The 22,187-nt window shown below is 39.9% G+C and overlaps 1 protein-coding gene across 1 annotated transcript in view; it reads left to right on the top strand.

Moving 5' to 3' along the window:
- The window catches only part of LOC124608606 (G-protein coupled receptor Mth2-like), a 247,523-nt gene extending 231,400 nt beyond the window's left edge, over positions 1-16,123 (top strand). Inside the window, exons 6-7 of the mRNA XM_047140000.1 lie at positions 5,231-5,323; positions 13,295-16,123. Coding sequence (XP_046995956.1) covers positions 5,231-5,323; positions 13,295-13,553 — 352 coding nt within the window. The 3' untranslated portion in view covers positions 13,554-16,123. The remainder of the gene's footprint in view (positions 1-5,230; positions 5,324-13,294) is intronic.
- The last annotated feature ends 6,064 nt before the right edge of the window (positions 16,124-22,187 follow it).

Below are 22,187 nucleotides of genomic sequence, written 5' to 3'. Positions count from 1 at the left end.
TTCCCCCTGTCCACATTCTCCCGTTATTTTTCCTTGTCGTCCTCTTCCTACAGGCAAATTCCAGTCACCTATCACAATTAAATTTTCCTTTCCCTTCGCTGTCTGGATAATTTATTTTATCTTTACCAAGTGAAGTGGCGCAGTGATTAGCACACTGGACTCGCATTCGGGAGGACGACGGTTCAGTCCCATGTCTGGCCATCCTGATTTAGGTTTTCAGTGACTTCCCTAAATTGCTCCAGGTAAATGCCAGAATAGTTCCTTCGAAAGGGTGCGGCCAACTTCCTTCCCCATCTTTCCCTAATCCGATGACCTAGTTGTCTGGTCTCCTCCCCCAAAACAACCCAACCCATCTTTTATCTTATGATACAGTCTTTCACTCTCTTCATCTGCAGAGCTATTTGGCATATAGACTCGTACTTCTGTGGTGGGTTTTGGCTTTGTGCCTGTCTTGTCTATGATAGTGCATTCATATGCTGCTCATAGTAGGTTACCTGCATTCCTATTTCATTATTTATTATTAGACCTCAACTCCTGCATTACCTTTATTTGATTTTGGAAAATCCAGGGTGGAATGTAACAATGTACTGTATTCGATTTTGTATTATAACCCAGTACTCACCTAACCTGAAGCCTTGTTTGTCCTGCCACTGAACTTCACAAATCCACACTATATCTAACTTCAAACTAACCATTTGTATTTTAAAATTTTCTAACTTTTGTACCTGATTAAGGACTCTAACATTCCACACTTTGATCTGCAGAGTGGCAGTTTTGTTTTTCCTGATAATGATATACTCCTGTGTAGTCCCCACATGGAGATCTGGGTGGGGTACTATTTTACCTCCAGAACATTTTGCCCAAGAGGATGCCACCAGCATTTAACCATTCAGTCAGGAAAAGTAATGGGTAGTTTCCCCCTTGCTTTCAGCCAATCACAAGCTTGGATTGAAGAAAAGAATACCAAATGTATTAGGAACAGTCAAATGAAAACAAGACATATAAAAAAATAAGTAAACTTTATTATTTTAAAAGTAATGCAATAATTGTCAACACAATAATTCCACTGTGAGCTAAAAAGGTCAGTGCCTTCATGGAAAAATGTTTGCGGTTGCAGATGAAACTATGATTGTACCCAGCCATACACCTCTTAGTCCAAAGAAAATGTAAATCAACAACCATGTATGCCTTTCTTCATGGCTCCAAAAAATATAGAAATTTCATGGGGAGAGATCAGGATTGTATGAAAAATTTGTAAGGGCTCCCTGGTAAAACTTATGCATTGTAGTCGAAGCAACCTTGACAACATGTGGGCACACCCACAGAAGTTTTGCTTGGAAGCCTTTGTACGACCTCCTTACAGTCCTGGTGCCTCTACATGTGCTTTCCATATTTTTGGAGCCCTGAAGAAAACACTCATGTCTGTCTTCAGATGAAGAGTTGCATGGCTAGGTATAATCATGGTTCCATGGGCAACCACAGGCATTTTTGCACAAAGGCACTCACTGTCATGTCTCATACTGTGATAAATGTGTTAACAATTATGGTGATTACTTTTAAAATAATAAACAGTTTAATTATTTTTTCATTTGTCTCATTTTCATTTGACTGCCCATTATATTTAAATATTTATTAATAAAATCACCAGCTCAGAATGAAAATAGGCTCATTGTATTAACAAATTTCAGGTATCACTTTCTTAGACATTATTTATTACATTGAGGCACACACAAAAAATTGATTTTCAGATGTTTGAACATGTGCTTTAGTGTTTTTCATTGCCAGATGAAGTGCTGCAGCTATACTGACTTTTGGAGGAGACTCACTGCACTGCACCACTGAGATAGCTAGCATTGTCAGGTGGCTGGGTGCTGCTTGTGTGAAGGAGGTTGGCTCATTAAATTGGACTATGAGTGTACCAAACAATCTTCCAGCATATGTTAAAATGCCACACACAAGTTGCAGCAGTAAAGTGTGACACAGTAAGAGTGTGCTCTCTCTCTCTCTCTCTCTCTCTCTCTCTCTCTCTCTCCCTCCCTCCCTCCCTCCCTCCCTCCCTCCCTCCCTCTCCCTCTCCCTCTCCCTCCCGCATTCTGCAAATCTATCTGCACTGTCCATGTCAGTACATTACAGTCATAAAATGCAGCTCCAATACACCATACTAGGCAAGGTGTCAGTTTCATTTCTAATAAACTGATTTTGTACAAATACTTTTTGCCCATCTTACTTTAGTTATTTTCATATTTTACTTATTGTAACCAAAATATCAGATTGTCATTTTGCTGAAAGACAATTGTGTGAACATGCAGGAGGCTATGCATCTTCTCACAGCACTGTTTGCACCAACTCTCAGAATTACTTTAATTTAACTATAAATATAGTTACCAGTTGATTGAATCCTGAATCTGCAGAATCTTGGATTCTCTCTCACAGTTTAGTGCACTAAAACACTAAATACTAACTAACTCTCTGATTCTGTAGAACACCCTTTTAGAACCATTGATGTAGGGGATACCCAGTAGTTTTTATTGACAAACTGAATGCAAATTTCGTCAATGATATGATAGGGACAAATGATGACTGCCACAAGAGGACTGGGTGAGCATGGATTGCCACGATTGAGTCTCTTAAGAGTCATAGAACCAGTGTTGCATTTAGATGTAGTTCCATATTCAGTATTACTACTACTGCCATGTGCTAAAAATCTTTCTGAAAGTAGTTTCGCACTAAACCACTAAAGAAGAAATGTTGTTATTAGATTCATCTTCACGCTCAGCATTTAGGATACAGCTTATTCTACTTTGGTGAATATGATTCAGGGCAAGTCGCAGTTCTTTAAAGTAACTGGTCTTTATGTAGATTTACATCATTATGTTACATTTTTACAGATGTAACCATCCATCACATGGACACAGGCATAGGCAAACACTGAATAAATATTTTTTTGTAATCTGATAAGTGATAGTATACTCAGTTAACATAATCATTTAAATACATACATGGTTATGAATATGTAATTTGGGACATCAGAAGGAAACTCTGAACTCGTCATCACTTGTGTGAGATATGATAGCTGCAGTAGGCCGGGGAATGGAATCGTGTGACCTGTTGAAGAGTGATCATGGCACTTGCCCAAAGAAATTTAGATGATCTTCAAAACGAAAATATCAATAGGATCAGACCAAAATGAGGATTCTGCTTTTTTCAGAATAAAAATCCATCTCAACCACTGTACCACCTCATTCAATTCTATCTGTTGTAATCTCATACACTTCATCTTTTACTTTTATTTTTACAGGCAATAATGATATAGTAATAAACTGACTCACTCCGATGGATGTAGCGCATATAATTTTTTTGTGGTTGGATGTTTTAAACCTAGGGGGACATGATATGAACAGTGCCAAGTGCAAAGTGGTGTTTGTGCTGCACTAACAGGTGATTGTTGTCTTTAATGTGTTTATGGATACATCCAGTACTCCTGGAGGGTGCAGCACCAGTGGTGGCCAGTTGCTGGAATAGCAGATTTCGAGGAGATGTACACCTGTTTGCCACATATTAGAAACATTCCAAAAACTGAGCCAGCACAGAATTTGTCAGCACACGTGGCTTCCTATTTTTAATATTGTAATGGTCTAGAAAGTGCTCTTAGATTGTCTCAGTTCCCTCGTATAAACCTCCCCATTCCTGTTTCTTTAATGAATCGAACTCCTATGTACAAAACAGCTTCAAATGTTTGAGTTCAGTATTTTATGTGAAGAACGTATGGAGAGAAAGTTTAGAAAAGCATTGTTGACAGTCAGTAAGTACTCTCGTTATGAAACATTGAATGAGTATAGTCAGTTATTTGTGCTCCATTTTAAGGAAAAGCTTGTTTGTCACGCATCTCAATATTTGGTATCATACCTCCTTACCTTGCATCATACAATGATATAATTTTTCAAGTACATTCATTGATATATGTAGATATTGTCTGTAGAATGTATTGTAAAGTCAGTTGTAAAGAAGGAATAAATTAAAATGTGGGAGATGTCATTGGGAGAGGGGGGGAAAGGCTGATGTTATGTGTAAAGGTTGTTGGAAGTTGCTAAGTGCTCTCATTCTCAGATGCATATGAATATTGTCTGGGTAATTTGCAACCCGTGACTTACACTGCTTCAAGATGACAAACAGTGCCTGTACATGCAATTACCTGTCTTACCGTGTTAAACCTTTAGCATAAGATTATACCTCTTAATTAGTAGATTATGACTGCTTTTTGAATTATATGAAACACTGAAATCTAATTTTTGTTGCCCCTGGAACACATTAGATAGGCAATCTGCAACTACGACTGTGCGACAATGCACCCAGTTTGCCATTTAGTCATATGGATCTGAGGCGGGCACTTATGCTCGGGTAATGTACAAAACTCAGAAATGTATCACTTTCACAATTTTATTCAATTCTGATCTTTGTGAACTGAAAACACTTTTTGTGACAAATTAGAAATTGATATTTGTTGAGCATATAGGTGTTATAGATTTTTTTTTGTGCAATTAGTGGGAATGTACGTTGGCAGAAACCAGTAACAGAAGTGTGACTTTTTCAGGGTAATTGCGATGGAATATGCAGTGACAAAGTAATCTCAGTACTTTTATTTTATTTTTGTTTGGAATTTTGGACAAGCTGGGCTCGGGGGAATGAGCATTTTGGGTGCATAAAAAATGAACAGGAAATCTTAGTAAAACCTATGTACTTACCTAAAATACATGAAAAAACAAATAACAAGTCACCATTAGTCTTCCAAAACAATAAAAATACTCCATAAACCCTCTTCCTCCTCCTCCTCCTCCTCCTCGCCGGCCGAAGTGGCCGTGCGGTTAAAGGCGCTGCAGTCTGGAACCGCAAGACCGCTACGGTCGCAGGTTCGAATCCTGCCTCGGGCATGGATGTTTGTGGTGTCCTTAGGTTAGTTAGGTTTAACTAGTTCTAAGTTCTAGGGGACTAATGACCTCAGCAGTTGAGTCCTATAGTGCTCCGAGCCATTTGAACCATTTGAACCTCCTCCTCCTCTTGTACTGACTGCTTACAGAAAATTGCCTTATTTAAATTATTACAGTAGTGTTGCAAGTCCTAAAAGCTTTGCAGAAGTAAAGAAGAAAGAATTCAATGATAATAGTTCTTTGAGCTGCCATGGCCTAAGCTTAATACAGCTGCTGTACCATCTTGAATGTTACATCTGTTGCAGATGCCAGCTGTACACAAAGCTGTCACTCATCATGGGTGTCACGTGGCTGTTGGAGGTCATCTCATTTGCCACTGGGACTGATGGATTCACATGGTATGTTTTCTTAACATCTGCTGTTGTCTTCACATTCTAATGGTTCTGCTAATGTTCTTAGATGCATTGTTTATTATTTGGTCCAGTTGAGATATCAATTCAAAATATGATTACCTGATTTTACTGGCACGAAAACCCATTCCACTCAATTTGTTCCTGATTTCACAATAGAAGGAGATATGTGCTCTCCTCTGTGTCTGCTGCATCAGTTCCAGTACAAAAGTAAAAGAAAACAAGGATTTTCATGGAGTAACACGCTTTATTTATATTCATACAATGTAAACATGGAACTGGCAGATGGGTTAAAGGGTCTACATCAAAATTTAGTTAGTTTCATAATCCGTCGATCATTTTGCATGATAAATCATAATGAAGAGGAATGAGTCATTTTACTTTCACTTCACAAATTAAATTGTAAGTATGTTACATCCTGAACATTTCTAAGGCTTTTTTTTTTTTAATATACAGATGTGAGTTAGTAAATTCCTATCTACCACTTTTACACATTACAAGAACAGAAATTATTCTACAGAATAGGAGGAGTTGCCAAAAAGAAACTTCTTCACATTGTTTTCAAATTTTGCTTTGCTGCCTGTCAGACATTTTATATCACTGGGTGTGTGATTTTTTATTTTATTTTTTTTTTATTTTGCAGCATTGTGCACCCATCTGTATAGGATTATTTACAATAGACTTGATGAGGAATAAATATACTGCAAACCAGTAGTCACAAAACCCAACTCCTCAAACAAATGTCTACAAGATAATCATGGGCGAGCACCACATATTATTCTTACAGCACGTTTTTGAGCAATGAAGACCTCCTTCCTTAAAGATGAATTACCACAGAATAGTACTCCATATGACATTAATGAATGAAAACATGCAAAATATATCCACTTACTGATATCTCACTCCACGAGATTTCCAATGATTCTGACTGCAAATGTGGCTGAACTGAGTTTTTAGGAGATCCAGAATATGCTTTCTTGAGTTTAAGTTCTCATCACTAAGGACACCTAAGCATTCTAAAGTTTCCATCCAATTTATTATTTCCTTACCATGTCATACACTTGTCACTGATGTCATACCCCTAGATGTGCAGAACTGACAATGTTGTGTTGAGGGTAAGACCATTCACAGAAAACCAGTCAATGATACTTTTAGGTTTCTTTTGTTTTTGAATATGTGTTTAGGTTGATTACAATACTAGCAAAATCTGCAAACAGAACTAATTTTGCTTGCTGTATGTTATACAGAAGATCATTTACATATTGAGGAACAATAATGGATCTAAGCTTGAGCCTTTGGGTACCCCAAGTCCAGAAGTACATCAAATTGTTTGAATTACTAAGTACAACTTTCTGCATTGAACATCAACAAAAGCAAAACGAGGATAATGGAATATAGTCGAATTAAGTCGGGCGATGCTGAGGGAATTAGATTAGGAAATGAGACACTTAAAGTAGTAAATGAGTTTCGCTATTTGGGGAGCAAAGTAACTGTTGATGGTCGAAGTAGAGAGGATATAAAATGTAGACTGGCAATGGCAAGAAAAACGTTTCTGAAGAAGAGAACTTTGTTAACATCGAGTATAGAGTTAAATGTCAGGAAGTCGTTTCTGAAAGTATTTGTATGGAATGTAGCCATGTATGGAAGTGAAACATGGACGATAAATAGTTTGGACAAGAAGAGAATAGAAGCCTTTGAAATGTGGTGCTACAGAAGAATGCTGAAGATTAGATGGGTAGATCACATAACTAATGAGGAAGTATTGAATAGGATTGGGGAGAAGAGGAGTTTGTGGCACAACTTGACACGAAGAAGGGATCGGTTGGTAGGACATGTTCTGAGGCATAAAGGGATCACCAATTTAGTATTGGAGGGCAGCGTGGAGGGTAAAAATCGTAGAGGGAGACCAAGAGATGGATACACTAAGCAGATTCAGAAGGATGTAGGCTGCAGTACATATTGGGAGATGAAGAAGCTTGCACAGGATAGAGTAGCATGGAGAGCTGCATCAAACCAGTCTCAGGACTGAAGACCACAACAACAACAAAAACAACAGCATGACGTTGTCCATTGTTTGGCTGTACTATCAACACCATAAAACTTAAATTTTTCTAGGAGAATACTGTGATTCTCGCAGTCAAATGCCTTAGACAATACGCAGAAAATACAAACTGGTACTATTTTGTTATTTAAGGCTTGTAAAATTTTGGGAGTGAACATCTAATGGTATTATCAGTAGAGCAACTCTTCTGAAATCCAAACTGTGATTTGGTGAGTTTATTATTTGCTGAGCATATTACTGCCGCTAAGATGAGAAACAAGGGTGAGTCAAATGAAAACCTTAAATTTGTAATAACAAATCGAAATTTTGCACCATTATCCTGTAAGTTGGTAAGCATGCTACAAACACTGTGCTGAATGGCCTGTAAGTAGCAGCGTAGTGCAGATGCACACATACCGTCGCAGTATCAGTATAAAGATGGCCACCCCACTTGCGACTTGCACCAGGGAAGAACAGCGTTCTGTTATTCAGTTTTTGCACAGTGAAGGAGTGAAACCTACTGAAATTCATCAACAAATGAAGGTTCAGTACGGTGATGCATGTTTGTCACAGCAGCAAGTCTACGAATGAAGTAGGAAGTTCGCAAATGGTGTGACTTTAGTGGAAGATGCTCCTCATCCAGGTCAGGCACAACGAGTTGTGACTCCAAAGAACATTGCAGCAGTTGAAGCCATAGTGAAGGAAACCCACTGAATGACATTGCAGCATGTTTACAGATTGGTCATGAGTCTGCATACCACATTGTGCATGATGTGCTTCAGTTTCACAAAGTGTCTACAAGATGGGTGCCCCGGCAGCTGACTCCTGAAATGAGAGAACGACATGTTAATTCTTGTGAAGAACTTCTTTGGTGCTTTGAAAGAGAAGGTGATGGCTTCCTTGCAAGAATCGTTTCTGGGGACAAAACCTGGGTTCACTTCCACCAACTGGAAACAGAGAGAGCGAGCAAGGAATGCCGCCATTCCTCATCACCAAAACCATAGAAGTTTCGAACAGAACCATCAACAGGGAAGGTTATGCTGACTCTCTTTTGGGACGAAAGAGGCATCAATTTGGAGCATTACATACCTAGAGGGACCAATGTCACCAGCGCATCATACACAGATCTCCTAAAAAATCATCTGTGGCCTGCAATCAAATCAAAGCGACATGGATTGCTGTCAGCAGGTGTCCTTTTGCAACATGACAATGCAAGTCTCCACACTGCCCGTACAACAGTTGCAACAATCACAGACCTGCATTTTGAGTATCTTCCTCATCCACCATACTCACCAGACCTTGCCCCCAAGTGATTTTCATATGTTTGGACCACTCAAAGACGCAATGTCAGGAAAGAAGTTCGTTCTGATGAAGAGGTATGCCATGCAGTGCATGAGTGGTTGCGCAAACTACCAAAAGAATTTTTTTCTAAAGGAATTTATGCACTTTGTAGGCACTGGAGGACTTGCCTTGAGCGTGGGGGAGATTATGTTGAAACGTGATACAGCTTTGTACAACTTCTGCACAATAAATAATATTAAAAATATTTAAGGTTTTCATTTGACTCGCCCTCATACTATTCTGGACTAGATTACCATCTCAAAAATTTTGGAAAATGATATCAGCAGTGAAACAGGTCAGTAGCTACTGATATATCTCCTATCACATTTCTTAAAGAGAGGTTTAAAAAATGCCATATTTCAGTCTCTCCGGAAAAGTGCTTTTAGTTCCTGATGTATTAAATATTTCAAATAAGACCAGGCTTACTATGTGGAAGCAAGTCTTTAATACTCCATTGGAAACACGAGATAAGCTTTTATTTTTGAGAGTATGTATAATTTTCTAAATTTCATATAAAGAAAGTGATGATACTTTCATATGATTAAATATTATGAGAGTTTCTTTTTCAATATAAAGCTGTGATTTTTTCCCTGGACTGTTTGTCCCCATGCTTTCTACTGCACTTAAGAAATAATTATTAAATAGATTTGCTACCTGTGACACATCATTTATAGCCCTTCCATTCAGTTCAATAGTAATTTTTTTCTGTTGTAGTACTTTTTGTGTCTCTTGTTTCACTAGATTCTGTATAGCCTTATATCTGTTGTCAGAATAACTGATTTCTGACTTGTGTGCATCTTTCTTAATTTTTTGAGAAGTTTCTGCAGTGTGTAACTACTGCAGAATCTCTAGTTGTTCTTACCAACAGATGCACTTCCCTTTTCCTTTCACAAGATACTTTAATCCCTGTAGTGATTCGCGGTTTTTTGCATGGCTGTTTAATGTCCTCTCTGGTTAGCTTATGGAAAAGCTACTTTCAAATAATGATACAAATTTATCATGGAACAGATTAAATTTTATGTTATCATTTGGTTCAATGAGCACAAGCCCTCATTCCTCTGAAGAAGAACATCAAGCACCCTTGGTGGGACACCAACTGTGAGAATGCACTCGTCACTAGGAAAGTTGCATATCAGAAATACAATAGCAAAAAATCCCCAGAAAATTTACAGGCTCTCAATGAAACACAAAAAATAACCGCAAAAATTATTGGACAAGCCAAGAGAAAACTGATGAAAGAACAGTTGGACTCCACAAAGGACAACTTCTGTAACTACAACACTAGACATTTCTAAAGGACGTTTGCAGGGCAAATCTGAGGATACACACCACCAAACCTCTGATTCAGGAAAAGTGATGGAAAATTGGCACTGACAAATAAGGATAACTGCAAAGTGCTGGCACAGTATTCCTCAAAACTTCTAAATTACTAAGAACCCACAGAGAGATTCACAGAGGAAGAACCAACAGACTCACTACCCTCCGATACAAGAGGATGTCCACAGATACATCCTCAGACTCGAAAACAACAGGACATCTGGTGAAGATAGTATAGTGGCCGACCTACTGAAATCCCTCAGACCAAACTCACTTAGAGAACCCACACAGATTATCACATGCATCTGGACATCAGAAAAGCTGCTAGATGACTGGAAATGCGCACTGATTGATCCATTACATAAAAAAGGCAACCACACAGATGTAAACAATTACAGGGGCATTTCCCTGCTACGAGTCACATACAAGATCCTTTCAGCATGCCTAGTCAGAAAGACACATGACCAACTGAAACAGGCAGGCTTCCAACCTGATCGCTCCTGCGCAGAACAAATCTTCAATTTGAAGACTATGCTGAAAATCAAAGCCATCAGAAATACACCAGTCATGTGCACTTTCATTAACTTTAAGAAAGCATATGACTCTGTTGACCTCCATTCATTGTTCAACAACCTATATGAACAAAGTTTGGACAACAAGACACTGCGACTGATCAAACAGACACTGACAAACACGACATCAAAAGTGAAATTTAGGGGGGAAAATCTCTGAACCCTTTGAGATGAGGACAGGTGTGCATCAAGGTGATGGTCTCTCACCACTCCTCTTCAACCTAGTGTTGGACAAAGTAATTAAGGTATGGAAGAAAGAGCTGAAATTACAAGGATACTGGAAGCCAGTGGGACTAGGATGACCCAAGGATGAACTGGAAATGGGCTGTTTAGCCTTCACGGACAACCTGGCGCTACTTGCAAACAACGAAACCACAGCAGTCAGCCTGGTAGAAGTACTCAGAGTGGGCAGGAAAAGTAGGGCTACAGCTTTCCTTCCAAAAAACAGAGTTCTTCTGCATGAAATTCAGCATACTGAATTTAAACACAAAACATGGAAAGATCAACAGAGTAACACATTTTAAATACCTAAGGGAAGTGCTTGAACTGACAGGAAAGGAGAAAATTATGCAAAACACCAGGTTACTGGAGATAGAGAGAGCCTTATACAAAACACAGAGTATCTACAACAAAAAGCGTCTGTCCACCTCCATCAAAATTCGTCATTTCAATACTGTAATCAAACTTGAGGTGCTACACGCCAGCGAGACACTGATGCTACACACCAAGGGCAACCTAGAGAAGATCCTCACAGAGGAAAAGAAAACTGTTGGACCAAAACTCACAGATGAAGGAAACAGGCTTCACTACAGAGACACCACAGAGAAGTTGTCCAACCTTGTAGCGGGCATCAGAAGGAGGCTACTGATATTTTGTGGCCACATCAGCCCACAGACAAAATTGTCTGTAGAGACAAAATACACAAGTGGGAAGTAATGTTAGAGAAGGCAGGACCTAAAGACCAAAGTGGTCCGAAGAAAGGAAGAGGGCTTTCAGTGAACGAATGAAAGAATACTGAAAGAACAAGTAGTCATCAATGCTTCGTGTGCTCTGATAAAGACCTGTAATGTGTGTAATACTACTACTACTAAATAAATAATAGTAATATATGTTAAAATATAAGAGTAGAAAACATAAAACATTAAAGGGCAATGTATTTATTAATAGAGCAAAACTGATGTTAAATGCCATGAACAACATACTGAGTAAGCAGCAACAGCCGGCCGAGACACACGCAGAAACAGGGAAGTAATCGATTTTGTGACTTTTACGAGCTCCTAACGAGGAAAGAATTTTATAATGTCATCTGTATGCTTTAATAGTTCAGTTTCTTGTGTTTCTGCGTGTTAATTTAATATCTAATAGCCACAGTTCCTGTGTTTTTGTTTGTGTCGGAAAGTAAACCGATTTTGTGACATATTAAAAGTTCCTAATCAGGGGCAAATTATTTACTTTCACCTGAGTGCTTTGGTAGTTAGGTTCTTGAATCTCTGTGTAATAATCTAATTTATTAGATACAGTTCCTATGTTTTTGTCAGTGCCTACATTAGAGTTCTGCAGCATGTGGCGATAGTCCATTTATCCGGGTAGTTTAGTTTTTCACAGTATTTAGTATGGATAGGAACTGTGATCGTTGTGTGCGGGTGTGAGCCGAGTTGGTAACACTTTGCTCCTAACTACAGGCTGTGATGGCTTTGGTTACACAGCTTGAAGCTGCAGTGGATGGGCACCACTGTTGTGGGGCAGCCATGGGGAACCAACAGACGTCCAGCATGTCGGAGTCCTCCGATCGGTCCTCACTACTGGCCAGCTCAGTTACTGCTCGCACTGAGGTTGACCCCTCATCTGTGGTCAAGTGGGATGTTGTTCTGGTGCGGAGCAGGCAGCGAAAGACTTCCCAGGGGGCTGCACGTAAGGCGTACCCGGTTAGTTTGACAAACAGGTTCCAGGTGCTGTCTGTGGCTGACACTGTCGCTGAGCCAGATACTGTCACCTGTCCTGTTTGAGAGGAAACCACTCAGCCTGCAAGATCCGGACAATCACAGAGGGTGAGATTATTGATAGTTGGGGGCTCCAACGTAAGGTGCGTTATGGGACCCCTTAGGGACATGGCTGCCAAGAAGGGTAAGAAAACCAATGTGGACTCCATGTGCAAACTGGGAGGAGACATTCCAGATGTTGAATGGGTCCTCCCTGATGCCATGAAGAGCACAGGGTGCAGCCAACTGCAGTTGGTGGCTCACGCCGGTACCAATGATGTGTGTCACTTTGGATCTGAGAGACAATGGTATGTCGACAATAATGTTCCTGAAATCAACTGGCATGGCCAGAGTCCCTATCTGAACCCAGTCAGACACATTTGAGGTAACTTTGAATGGCAGCTTTTCTCCATATCCCACTGTCCAACTTCATTACCTTCTCTGATTTTGGCTCTTGAGAAGGAATGGGCTGCTATCCTTCCACAGACATTCAGACACCCCAGCAGAGTTGGAGCCATCATAAAGAAAAATGGTGGAGCAACCATGTTTATATCTACTAAATAGGTGTCCAAATACTTTTAATCAGATATCATATCTTGACTAGAGCCTAGCTTTTGGTATGCTGTCAGGAGAGCTGATTAACTGGCATGGGTTGAGTACTACGGGAACAGTTTCTGCTGAGGTTTTAATTGCTGATGTGCTGTTACAGGTTGGTGGCAGATGTGCTGAACTGCCTGCAGGGCGTGCTCATCTTCCTGTTAGTGGTGGTGTTCCGGCGACGCGTACGGCGTCTTCTGCTGGCTCACTGCCCTGCTGCCCAGCGCTGCTTCGGCATCCAACCCAGCCCACTGTCCCAGGCAGAGTTACCCTTGGAGGATGAGGAGGACTGCGACGACACTGATGTTGCCTCTGATGATGCCAATGAATTCAAAGCTGCCCACGTCCGCACCAACGGTCACAACAAGTGATGCTCTAGTTAGGTCCCAATGGAATTTAGCAAGGATGCGCGGCTGTTACAAGAATTATTGGAGACCTGTACGACCTACACATTCGGTTTATGAGAGAACGTGGGGGGCAAAGTGAGCTTCTACACAACACTCTGGTACCTGCTGGTCGTCTGTCATCACTGAATCTCTGTAAAACTCTCATGACTGGTGCTGTGTCAGTGCCTATTTCTTTATCAGAGACAAGAACGGCATGAAATTTGTGTATTGAACTGTTGCAACAAGTTGCTTTCATCCTTCCTGAGAATAATCTGTGTGCTAAGAGTATTTGTGCAAATATATCTGCTGGTAGGAATTTTGCTTTCTTAATGATGCAAGTGTGATTAATTTATTCATACAAGTTCTGTAAATGCTGCTTCAAAGAACTTAAAGGAATGTGTAATGAGTCACAGGATATATCAACGGATGGCAGCAGCCACTGCAGGCTGCTTCTGTAAAATATACTAACAAAGAATATGGCTATTGCTAATATCCAATGGGGTATGTTGCTGCCACACAAAATTTATAACAAAAATCCAGACCTTTAAAGTGTTGTGCACAAGTAATACAAAAATATTCCAAGTATTTTATGTACAGGTTATAGTAATCCTCTCATTTTACACCAATTTTGCATGTCATCACAATAAAAATATAATTTGAAAGATTTATTCCTGATATGTAGTGACAATTCAAATTTTAATGATCATCCACATATGCAACCATGCAATTTACTTAGCCTTTATTGGAAATAAATATTCCCATGGGTCTAATTTTGTATTGGAATGTGGATTTGGTGAGTTTTGCAATGAATCTGTGGGAAGTTGAGGTGTCTTGTATTCCTTAGACACACTGCTAATGTAGTATAAATATGTCATTGATGTTATGATTTTCTCTGTACGTACAGATCAACTGAAAATCTGGTAATTAGTGATTTTCCTTTGTATCAAAGATGAGTTAACTGTTACTTAATCTGTTTTTTGGGCCTTTCAGAATTAAATATGCGACCTATTTATCTATTTATGTGTTTTGGGTAAAGTTTAAAAAGTGACAGCAGCATATTTTTACAAATTAAAAATCAAATAACACTTCTGGTCCAATTGGTATTACCAGATGGTTTGTCTGTACCAGTACATCTTTTTTTCTTTTTACATAATATGAAATGTCATTTGTCGGAGGCTGACCAATGTGTTTTACCTTTAGTTAAAAATAGCACTAAGTTGAAAAGTATCCAAAGTGAAAAAGTCGTCACTGAAGACACAAAAGTATTAATTTCCCATAACAGGTCTCTCAAAGGGATTTTTTAGCCTCTTAAAAATGATACATTGTGAAACAAGTCAACAAGTAAAAAGTTTTAAATATATTTTATACACAAAGCTGAAAAATTCTGCATTTTTGTGTTCAGAGGTACTCAAGCTGCAGATAGCACCAGCTTGATGCAGTTTTGCTGATAAGGTCAGGACGTATACAGTGTAAAGAAAAAAAAAGCATCAAATCTGGACAACCTGTAGCAAATAACAGAATTTAAAGTACAAAGCAACTAGGGATTATTTTGTTGGGAGTTTTCTGTTGTGTGTGACACATGTGAACACTGCATATGGAAAAAAATATTATGTACCACAGAATGGAAAAGAAAGAACACCATGCAGAGGAAAAAACATTGTTGAGTATCACATTTATTGAATAGTATAAAGAGGAAAATAACATATAAATAATGAGTCTCATTCATTAAATTACTTTTTGATGCAACCATATTCTGCCACACACACACTGCAGTGTTGTGTAGTTTCACTGATAGCTTTTACAGAGAATATAATGAAATTTACATGAGGGATCTAAAATATGTCTTTAGAATAATAGTCTCACGATATACAGCTGAAGCATAGGAATGCAGTTAGTCAGTTTATATTGTCAGTAACCACTGCATTTTCTTAATTATCGTTTATTAATTTCCAGACAGTCATCTTAATTGATGCATTTAAGACATTAAGATTCACACAAAGGAAAAGTAAAGGCATGTCAACTGTTGTGTTTATAAAGAACATGCTCCCTTAATTTGCTTGCACAATTGTGAAAAGTGGCTGGGTGTAACTAATTCTTACCAAAACAGACAATTTGAGCTTACAGCTTGTTAAATTCTATTAGCAAGGACGGTACTAAACGTAACTGTGTAAATATATGGTACTCAGATTTTAAGTGGCTGATTATTTACCTGACTGTGTATTAAAAGTGAAGTCTTTCTTATGATTATGTCCAAAAAGGGCTAAAGAAACGTAAACTTGATTTGGATGACTGTGGAATCACTCCAATTGATAAGCAGGTAGTCAACCAATATGTTATGCCAGTGACACACAACATTCAACATACAGCAGATGTATAAAATGTTCACAAACTTCATCTGCTGAATGTATGGTACAACCTCTTGAGATTACTTGCAGATAAATGCATCTACATATGTAGATTTATATATACCATGTAAAATAATATTGTAACATAAATACTCACATATGAACATGTAGTTGATATGTATTTCAAAAATAAAACTTTAATTTTCATTATTGAGCTTCTCTTTCTCTGTCACCAATAGTTCTTATAAAATTTATCAACAGTTTACTCATAACAATTTCTTTTTAGCATCCACCATGAGATGTAAACATTTAAAACAGTATCATTTTGCTACACTCCTGCTAAGTGTGGCAACATTGCACTCTTCAGATATTTAGAAGCCCCTTTAGATAATAATAGTTCACCAATCAAGTCAGAAGTCGATAACCTTAATAGTTGCTGTGATATATAAATTTACTTTAAAACTCAAAATTTTCAGTCTTTAATAAGGAATTACTTCATGGAGCATTTGTATGACAAAGTATACACACCACAAAAAGAAAACAACCAGACAAACATCTTATTTCCAAATAGTAAAAATGTAAGGCATATACTATCAGAAATGTCAGATTTTTTAAAAATTTTTATATATTGTTTTTTATTAACAGTAAACAGCTATTATGGTGCCTGAGTGTGATGGAATGATTTAACTGTGTACATGAAGAAGATCTCCTGAAGTTGTAAGTAATTAAGTATGTATGAGGATGTATATAATGTTGTGCAATCACAAGACAGATAGTGTTCACTGTGTGAAAGGCGTTTTGTAAAACAGACATAGTTTATATTGATGAAGAAATATCAACAACATAAGGAAAAGACAGATTGCTAATTACTGCAAAGATAACACATTAAGTTGCAGACAGACAAAATTAAAAGACACTTACACATTAGCATTTTTGTGTTCAGAGGTACTCAAACTGCAGATAGCACCAGCTTGATGCATCAGATAAAAATAAAAACTCTCACCCTTCATTCACACAAGCAAGCACACCTCAAGCACACATGACTGCCAACTCCAGCAGCTCTGACCAGACTGTATCTTTCACATGGAATGGAAGCAGCAATCTAGAGGGGTCATTGAAAGGGAAGAATAGTGGTGTATGGACTAGGCTGCTAACAGGCACTGTGTTGGAAGGCTGTGGGGCAGGGAGGTGGGGAAAATGGAACAAAAAAGAGAGGAGTATGAAAAGGTAGGTGGGTGCATTGGCAGAGGGTGGGAGACAGAGTAGCGAGGAGGTGATAGGACAAAGGGATGGAAACCGTTGGCTGGTGGGTGTGGGCCAGTATGTTAGGATAGATAGAGGTGGGACAATTTCATGAGCAGAGAATGTGTTGTGGGGGTAACATCCATACTCTCAGTTCAAGAAAAGCTAATGGTGGAGGGGAGAATCCAGGTGGCTTGGGTAGTGAAGCAACCATTGAAATTAAGCATGTTGTGTTCAGCTGCATATTGTGCCATGGGGTGGTCTACTTTGCCCTTAGCCACAGTTTGGTTGTGGCTGTTCATCCTGGTGGACAGCTGGTTGGTAGTCATACCAATATAAAAAGCTGTGCAATGATTGCAGCAGACCTGGTATATGACAAAGATATTTTCACAGGTGGCCTGGCCTCTAATGTTGTAGGATAAGCCTGTCACAGGACTGGAATAGAAAGTGCTGGGTGGATGGATTTGGCAGGTCTTGCTCCTGGGTCTTCCATGGGTTTATGATCCTTGTGGCAAGGCGTTGGGATTGGGAGTGGCTTAGAGATGGACTAGGTTGTTGTGGAGGTTGGGTGGGCGATGGAACACCATGTTTCTCAGGTAAGATGTCCCTCCTTTCAGGGCATCATGACACACAATCAAAGCCCTGACAAAGTTCCAGCCAGTGACGAGGGAGGCACACCTCTGTAGATGGTTGGTTTGGTGGTAGTGCCTGTCTTTAAAGGTGTTGGTGAGACCCTCAGCGTACTGCATAGGTAATGGGTTAGGAGTCTGAAGGCCTACTAGCTCATTCCTCATATACCTTACTAACGTTATCCTAGTTCACAGCTACTTCTCCTTTTAAGGTAAAGTATACAAACAAATCCGCTGCACAGCCATGGGCACTCGCATGGCAGCCTCCTATACCAACCTGTTTGTGGGCCATCCAGAGGAGACCTTCCCAGTGTACCAAACCCCTAGTCCGGTTACGGTTCATTGATGGTATCTTTATGATCTGGACTCAGTGTCAAGACACCCTATCGTCATTCCTTATCAACCTCAATGCCTTCTCTCCCATTCACTTCACCTGTTCCTCCACAACCTAGCATGCCACCTTCCTGGATGTTGACCTTCTCCTGTCCGATCAATCCATCTGTACCTCTTTCCACATTGAACCCACCAACCACCAACAGTATCTACATTTTGACAGCTGTCATCCTTGCAAACCAAAAAATTCCTCTCACACAAGCTGGCCATCCAGGGATGGCATATCTGCAGTAAGGAGAACCCATTTACCCAGTATGCTGAGCATCTCACCAAGGCCTTCACAGACAGGCACTATCCTTCCAGATACAGTCAGCAAACAGACCTTCTGTGCCTTTTCTCCTCACACCCACAATTCTCCCACCACACCCAAGAAACAGGTATAAAGGTATGCCCCCTTCATCACCACCACCCCAGACTGGAACAGGTGAACTATATCCTTCACCAGGGCTTTGTTTACATATCATGATGTCCTGAAATGAGCGACATCCAACCCAAAATCCTTCCCACCCTTCCTAAAGTGGTGTTCTGTCATCCCAACCTCCAAAACGTCGTAGTACATCCCTATGCCACACCCAGTCCCAATCCCTTGCCACAAGAATCATAGCCCACTGGAAGACTTGGGTGCAAGATCTGCCCAATCCATCCACCCAGCAATTCCTATTCCAATCCCATCACAGGCTTAACCTCTTCGATCAGAGTTACCTTACAACACATTCTCTGCGCATGAAATTATCCCACCTCAATCTATCCTAACATACTGTCCTCCCACCCTTCAGCCAACAGTTTCCACCCCCTCTGTCCTGTAACCTCCTCCCTATTCTGTCTCCCACCCTCTTTGTGTGCCACCCTCTGCCAATGCACCCACCCATCTTTCCACATTTCTCTCTTTTTTCCTCCATTTTTCCCCACCTTCCTGCCCCACAGCCTCCCGATGATGCACCTGTTAGCAGTCTAGTCACTGAACGCTCCACCAGATAGCGCTCTTCTCTTCCTCCACCCGTACACTGCTATCTGTTCCCCTTCCTTGATCCCTCCAGACTGTTGCTTCCATTCCATGTGACAGATGTAATTGGGTCCAAGTTGCTGCATTTGGTGGTCTTGTGTGCGTAGATGTGCTTGCTTGTTAAATGAATGGTTTGTTCCCCCCCTCTCGGCTGTGGCCGAAAGCTAATTTGTAAGTATCTCTTAATTGTGCCAGTCTTCAGCTCAATGTGTCATCTGTTTGTAAATTAGCAATTTGCCTTTTCCTTACATTGTTGACATTCCAACCTGGAGTTCCTTTGTTTGGTATCTTTACTTCATTTCTTCAGATATGTAGAAATTTTGCTATCTAACGTTTGTCTCACTTTCTGAGAGCCCATAATATGCTAGAAGCAATGACAGCAACAATGCTCATTGGTCTTAGTTTTTTTTTACAATCAGCTAAGCAGAAAAGAATGTGGTCCTGGGTCCCAAAGATGGTAGATTGACTAAATGAAAACATTAGTGACCTGTCAGGATCTAGTTTTTGTAGAGAAAGGATGTGTCACTAGTTCCTCTGTAAAGTTTTCATGAAGTGTTCCATAATGGATTTTGAAGCTTTGCTTGGGTGAGTAATATTATTCATCATCCTAGACAAGGCTGTAGAGTCATGGAGATAACTGGGGTGAGTGAGTAATGAGAAACAAAGTACCTGTGCCACTGCATTATGTGAACCTAGTGCTGAGAATGTAATTTCAAACTTTGAAGTTAAAAAACCTGTATGGTACAGAACAACAGTAGTAATAAAGGCTGCAATAGATGTTTTTAGAGAGGGTAAACGGAAGTTTTTCATCAAGAAGAAAGAAGAAAATCGAAGAAAGAAGAGAGCTATGGTGAAATAAGGTTCACTATGACACAGAGCTGCAGGCAGGCACCACTACACAATGGCTGTCAGCTGGTGCAGCAGATGCATGCCCTGCAATTTTGACTGTGAAGGAACCTGACCATCTTCTTTGAGAGCTTGTGAGAGGTTGCCTACATTTTTAGTTGGTGATTCCACTGTGTGGTCTTGCCAAGCCATCACATTGCATCCAATACAGACTGGAGGTAAGGGTCGTCTTCATGGGCATGCTGGGATTAGGAAAATTGGCAGCAGGGAGAGAAATAATAATTTTATACCTATAGTAATGTGAAAAGTGATTAACTATGTTTTAGTGAGTGTGACAGGAACACTTCAAAATAAATATGTGTATGGAAATAAGAAAGTAATTTGGTACTAGTAGCAAATGTACAGCAATTTTCTCCTACTTTTGGAGTAGGGCTGGAACCAACTTTGCCTGAAAATGCATATATGGGTGACAGTTTCAATTCTGTTATGCGTGGGTTGAATAATTCTAGTGCTGTAATTTATTGAAAGAAGTGTTGGCTAGTTACAGGATGATGAATTAAAGAGAAACAATGCAAGTAATGTTAAATTTGCACAGTTTTGTTAAATGAAAGGAAAAGAAGTGATACATCAGGAAAGTAAACAGGAAACTAGTCAGGAAATGCTCATGACATTTATATTAACAATGAATAAAAAATTTGGTTATGTGAACCAGCTGTTAATACTTGGGTAAATGGGGTTTCTGGTAAGATTTGTAACAAAATTGCAATAAGTCTGGTAAAATACACTACATGATCAAAAGTATCTGGACACCTGACTGAAAATAACTTACATGTTCATGGCACCCTCCATCGGTAATGCTGGAATTCAATATGGTGTTGGTCCTTGATGACAGCTTCCACTCTCGCAGGCATACATTCAATCAGGTGCTGGAAAGTATCTTGGGGAATGGCAAACTATTCTTCATGGAGTGCTGCACTGAGGAGAGATACCGATTGTCAGTTGGTCAGACCTGGCACGAAGTTGTTCTATAGGATTCAGGTCAGGACTCTGTGCTGGCCAGTCCATTACAGGGATGTTATTGTTGTGTAACCACTCCACCACAGGCCGTGCATTATGAATAGGTGCTCGATCATGTTGAAAGATGCAATCACCATCCCCCAATTGCTCTTCAACAGTGGGAAGCAATAAGGTACTTAAAACATCAATGTAGGTCTGTGCTGTGATGATGCCACACAAAACGACAAGAGCTGCAAGCCCCCTCCGTGAAATCATGACCATACCAAAACACCACCACCTCCAAAATTTTACTGTTGGCACTACACACGCTGGCAGATGACATTCAATGGGCATTCGCCATACCCACACCTTGCCATCGGATCACCACATTGTGTACCGTGATTTGTCACTCCACACAATGTTTTCCACTGATCAGTCATCCAATGTTTACACTCCTTACAGCAAGTGAGATGTCATTTGACACTGACCGGGGTGATGTGTGGCTTATCAGCAGCCGCTCAACCATAAAATCCGAGTTTTCTCACCTTCCGCCTGTCATAGTACTTGCAGTGGATTCTGATGCAGTTTGGAATTCCTGTGTAATAGTCTGGATAGATGACTGCCTACTACAAATTACGACCCTCTTCAACTGTCAGTAGTCTCTGTCTGTAAACAGACAAGGTCAGCTTGTACGCTTTTGTGCTGTACATGTCCCTTCACCCAATCACCCGACCACGTTCGAAGTCCACGAGTTCTGTGGAGTGCCGCATTCTGCTCTTTCATGATGTCTAACGACTACTGAGGTTGTTGATACAGACTACCTGGCAGTAGGTGTGGCAGCACAATGCACCTAATATGAAAAATGTATGTTTTTGGGGGTGTCAGGATACTCTTGACCACACAGTGCAGATAATTTGGTTGAGATTTTAAATAATTTCAAATCTGTAGTAAATGTAAAGTAGAACACCAGGCTTTTGATTTATGTGACACTGTAAAGAAAGTGCAACCAATGCTTAATGCTGTGGAGTCTGTGTGTAAAGGTGAATATAATGTTCTCAACTGCAAAATCAATAACAAGAGACAGAAATGTGTGCATTTGGAAGAGAAAATTATAGTTTGCATTGATGATGTAGAAAGCTGAATAGTAAAGTTAACGTAGCAGAGG

This window comes from Schistocerca americana, chromosome 1 (genome assembly GCF_021461395.2).
Source record: "Schistocerca americana isolate TAMUIC-IGC-003095 chromosome 1, iqSchAmer2.1, whole genome shotgun sequence".
Lineage (NCBI taxonomy): Eukaryota > Metazoa > Arthropoda > Insecta > Orthoptera > Acrididae > Schistocerca > Schistocerca americana.
Note: the sequence above shows the minus strand (reverse complement) of the source record. Positions and strands in the feature narration are given on the sequence as shown.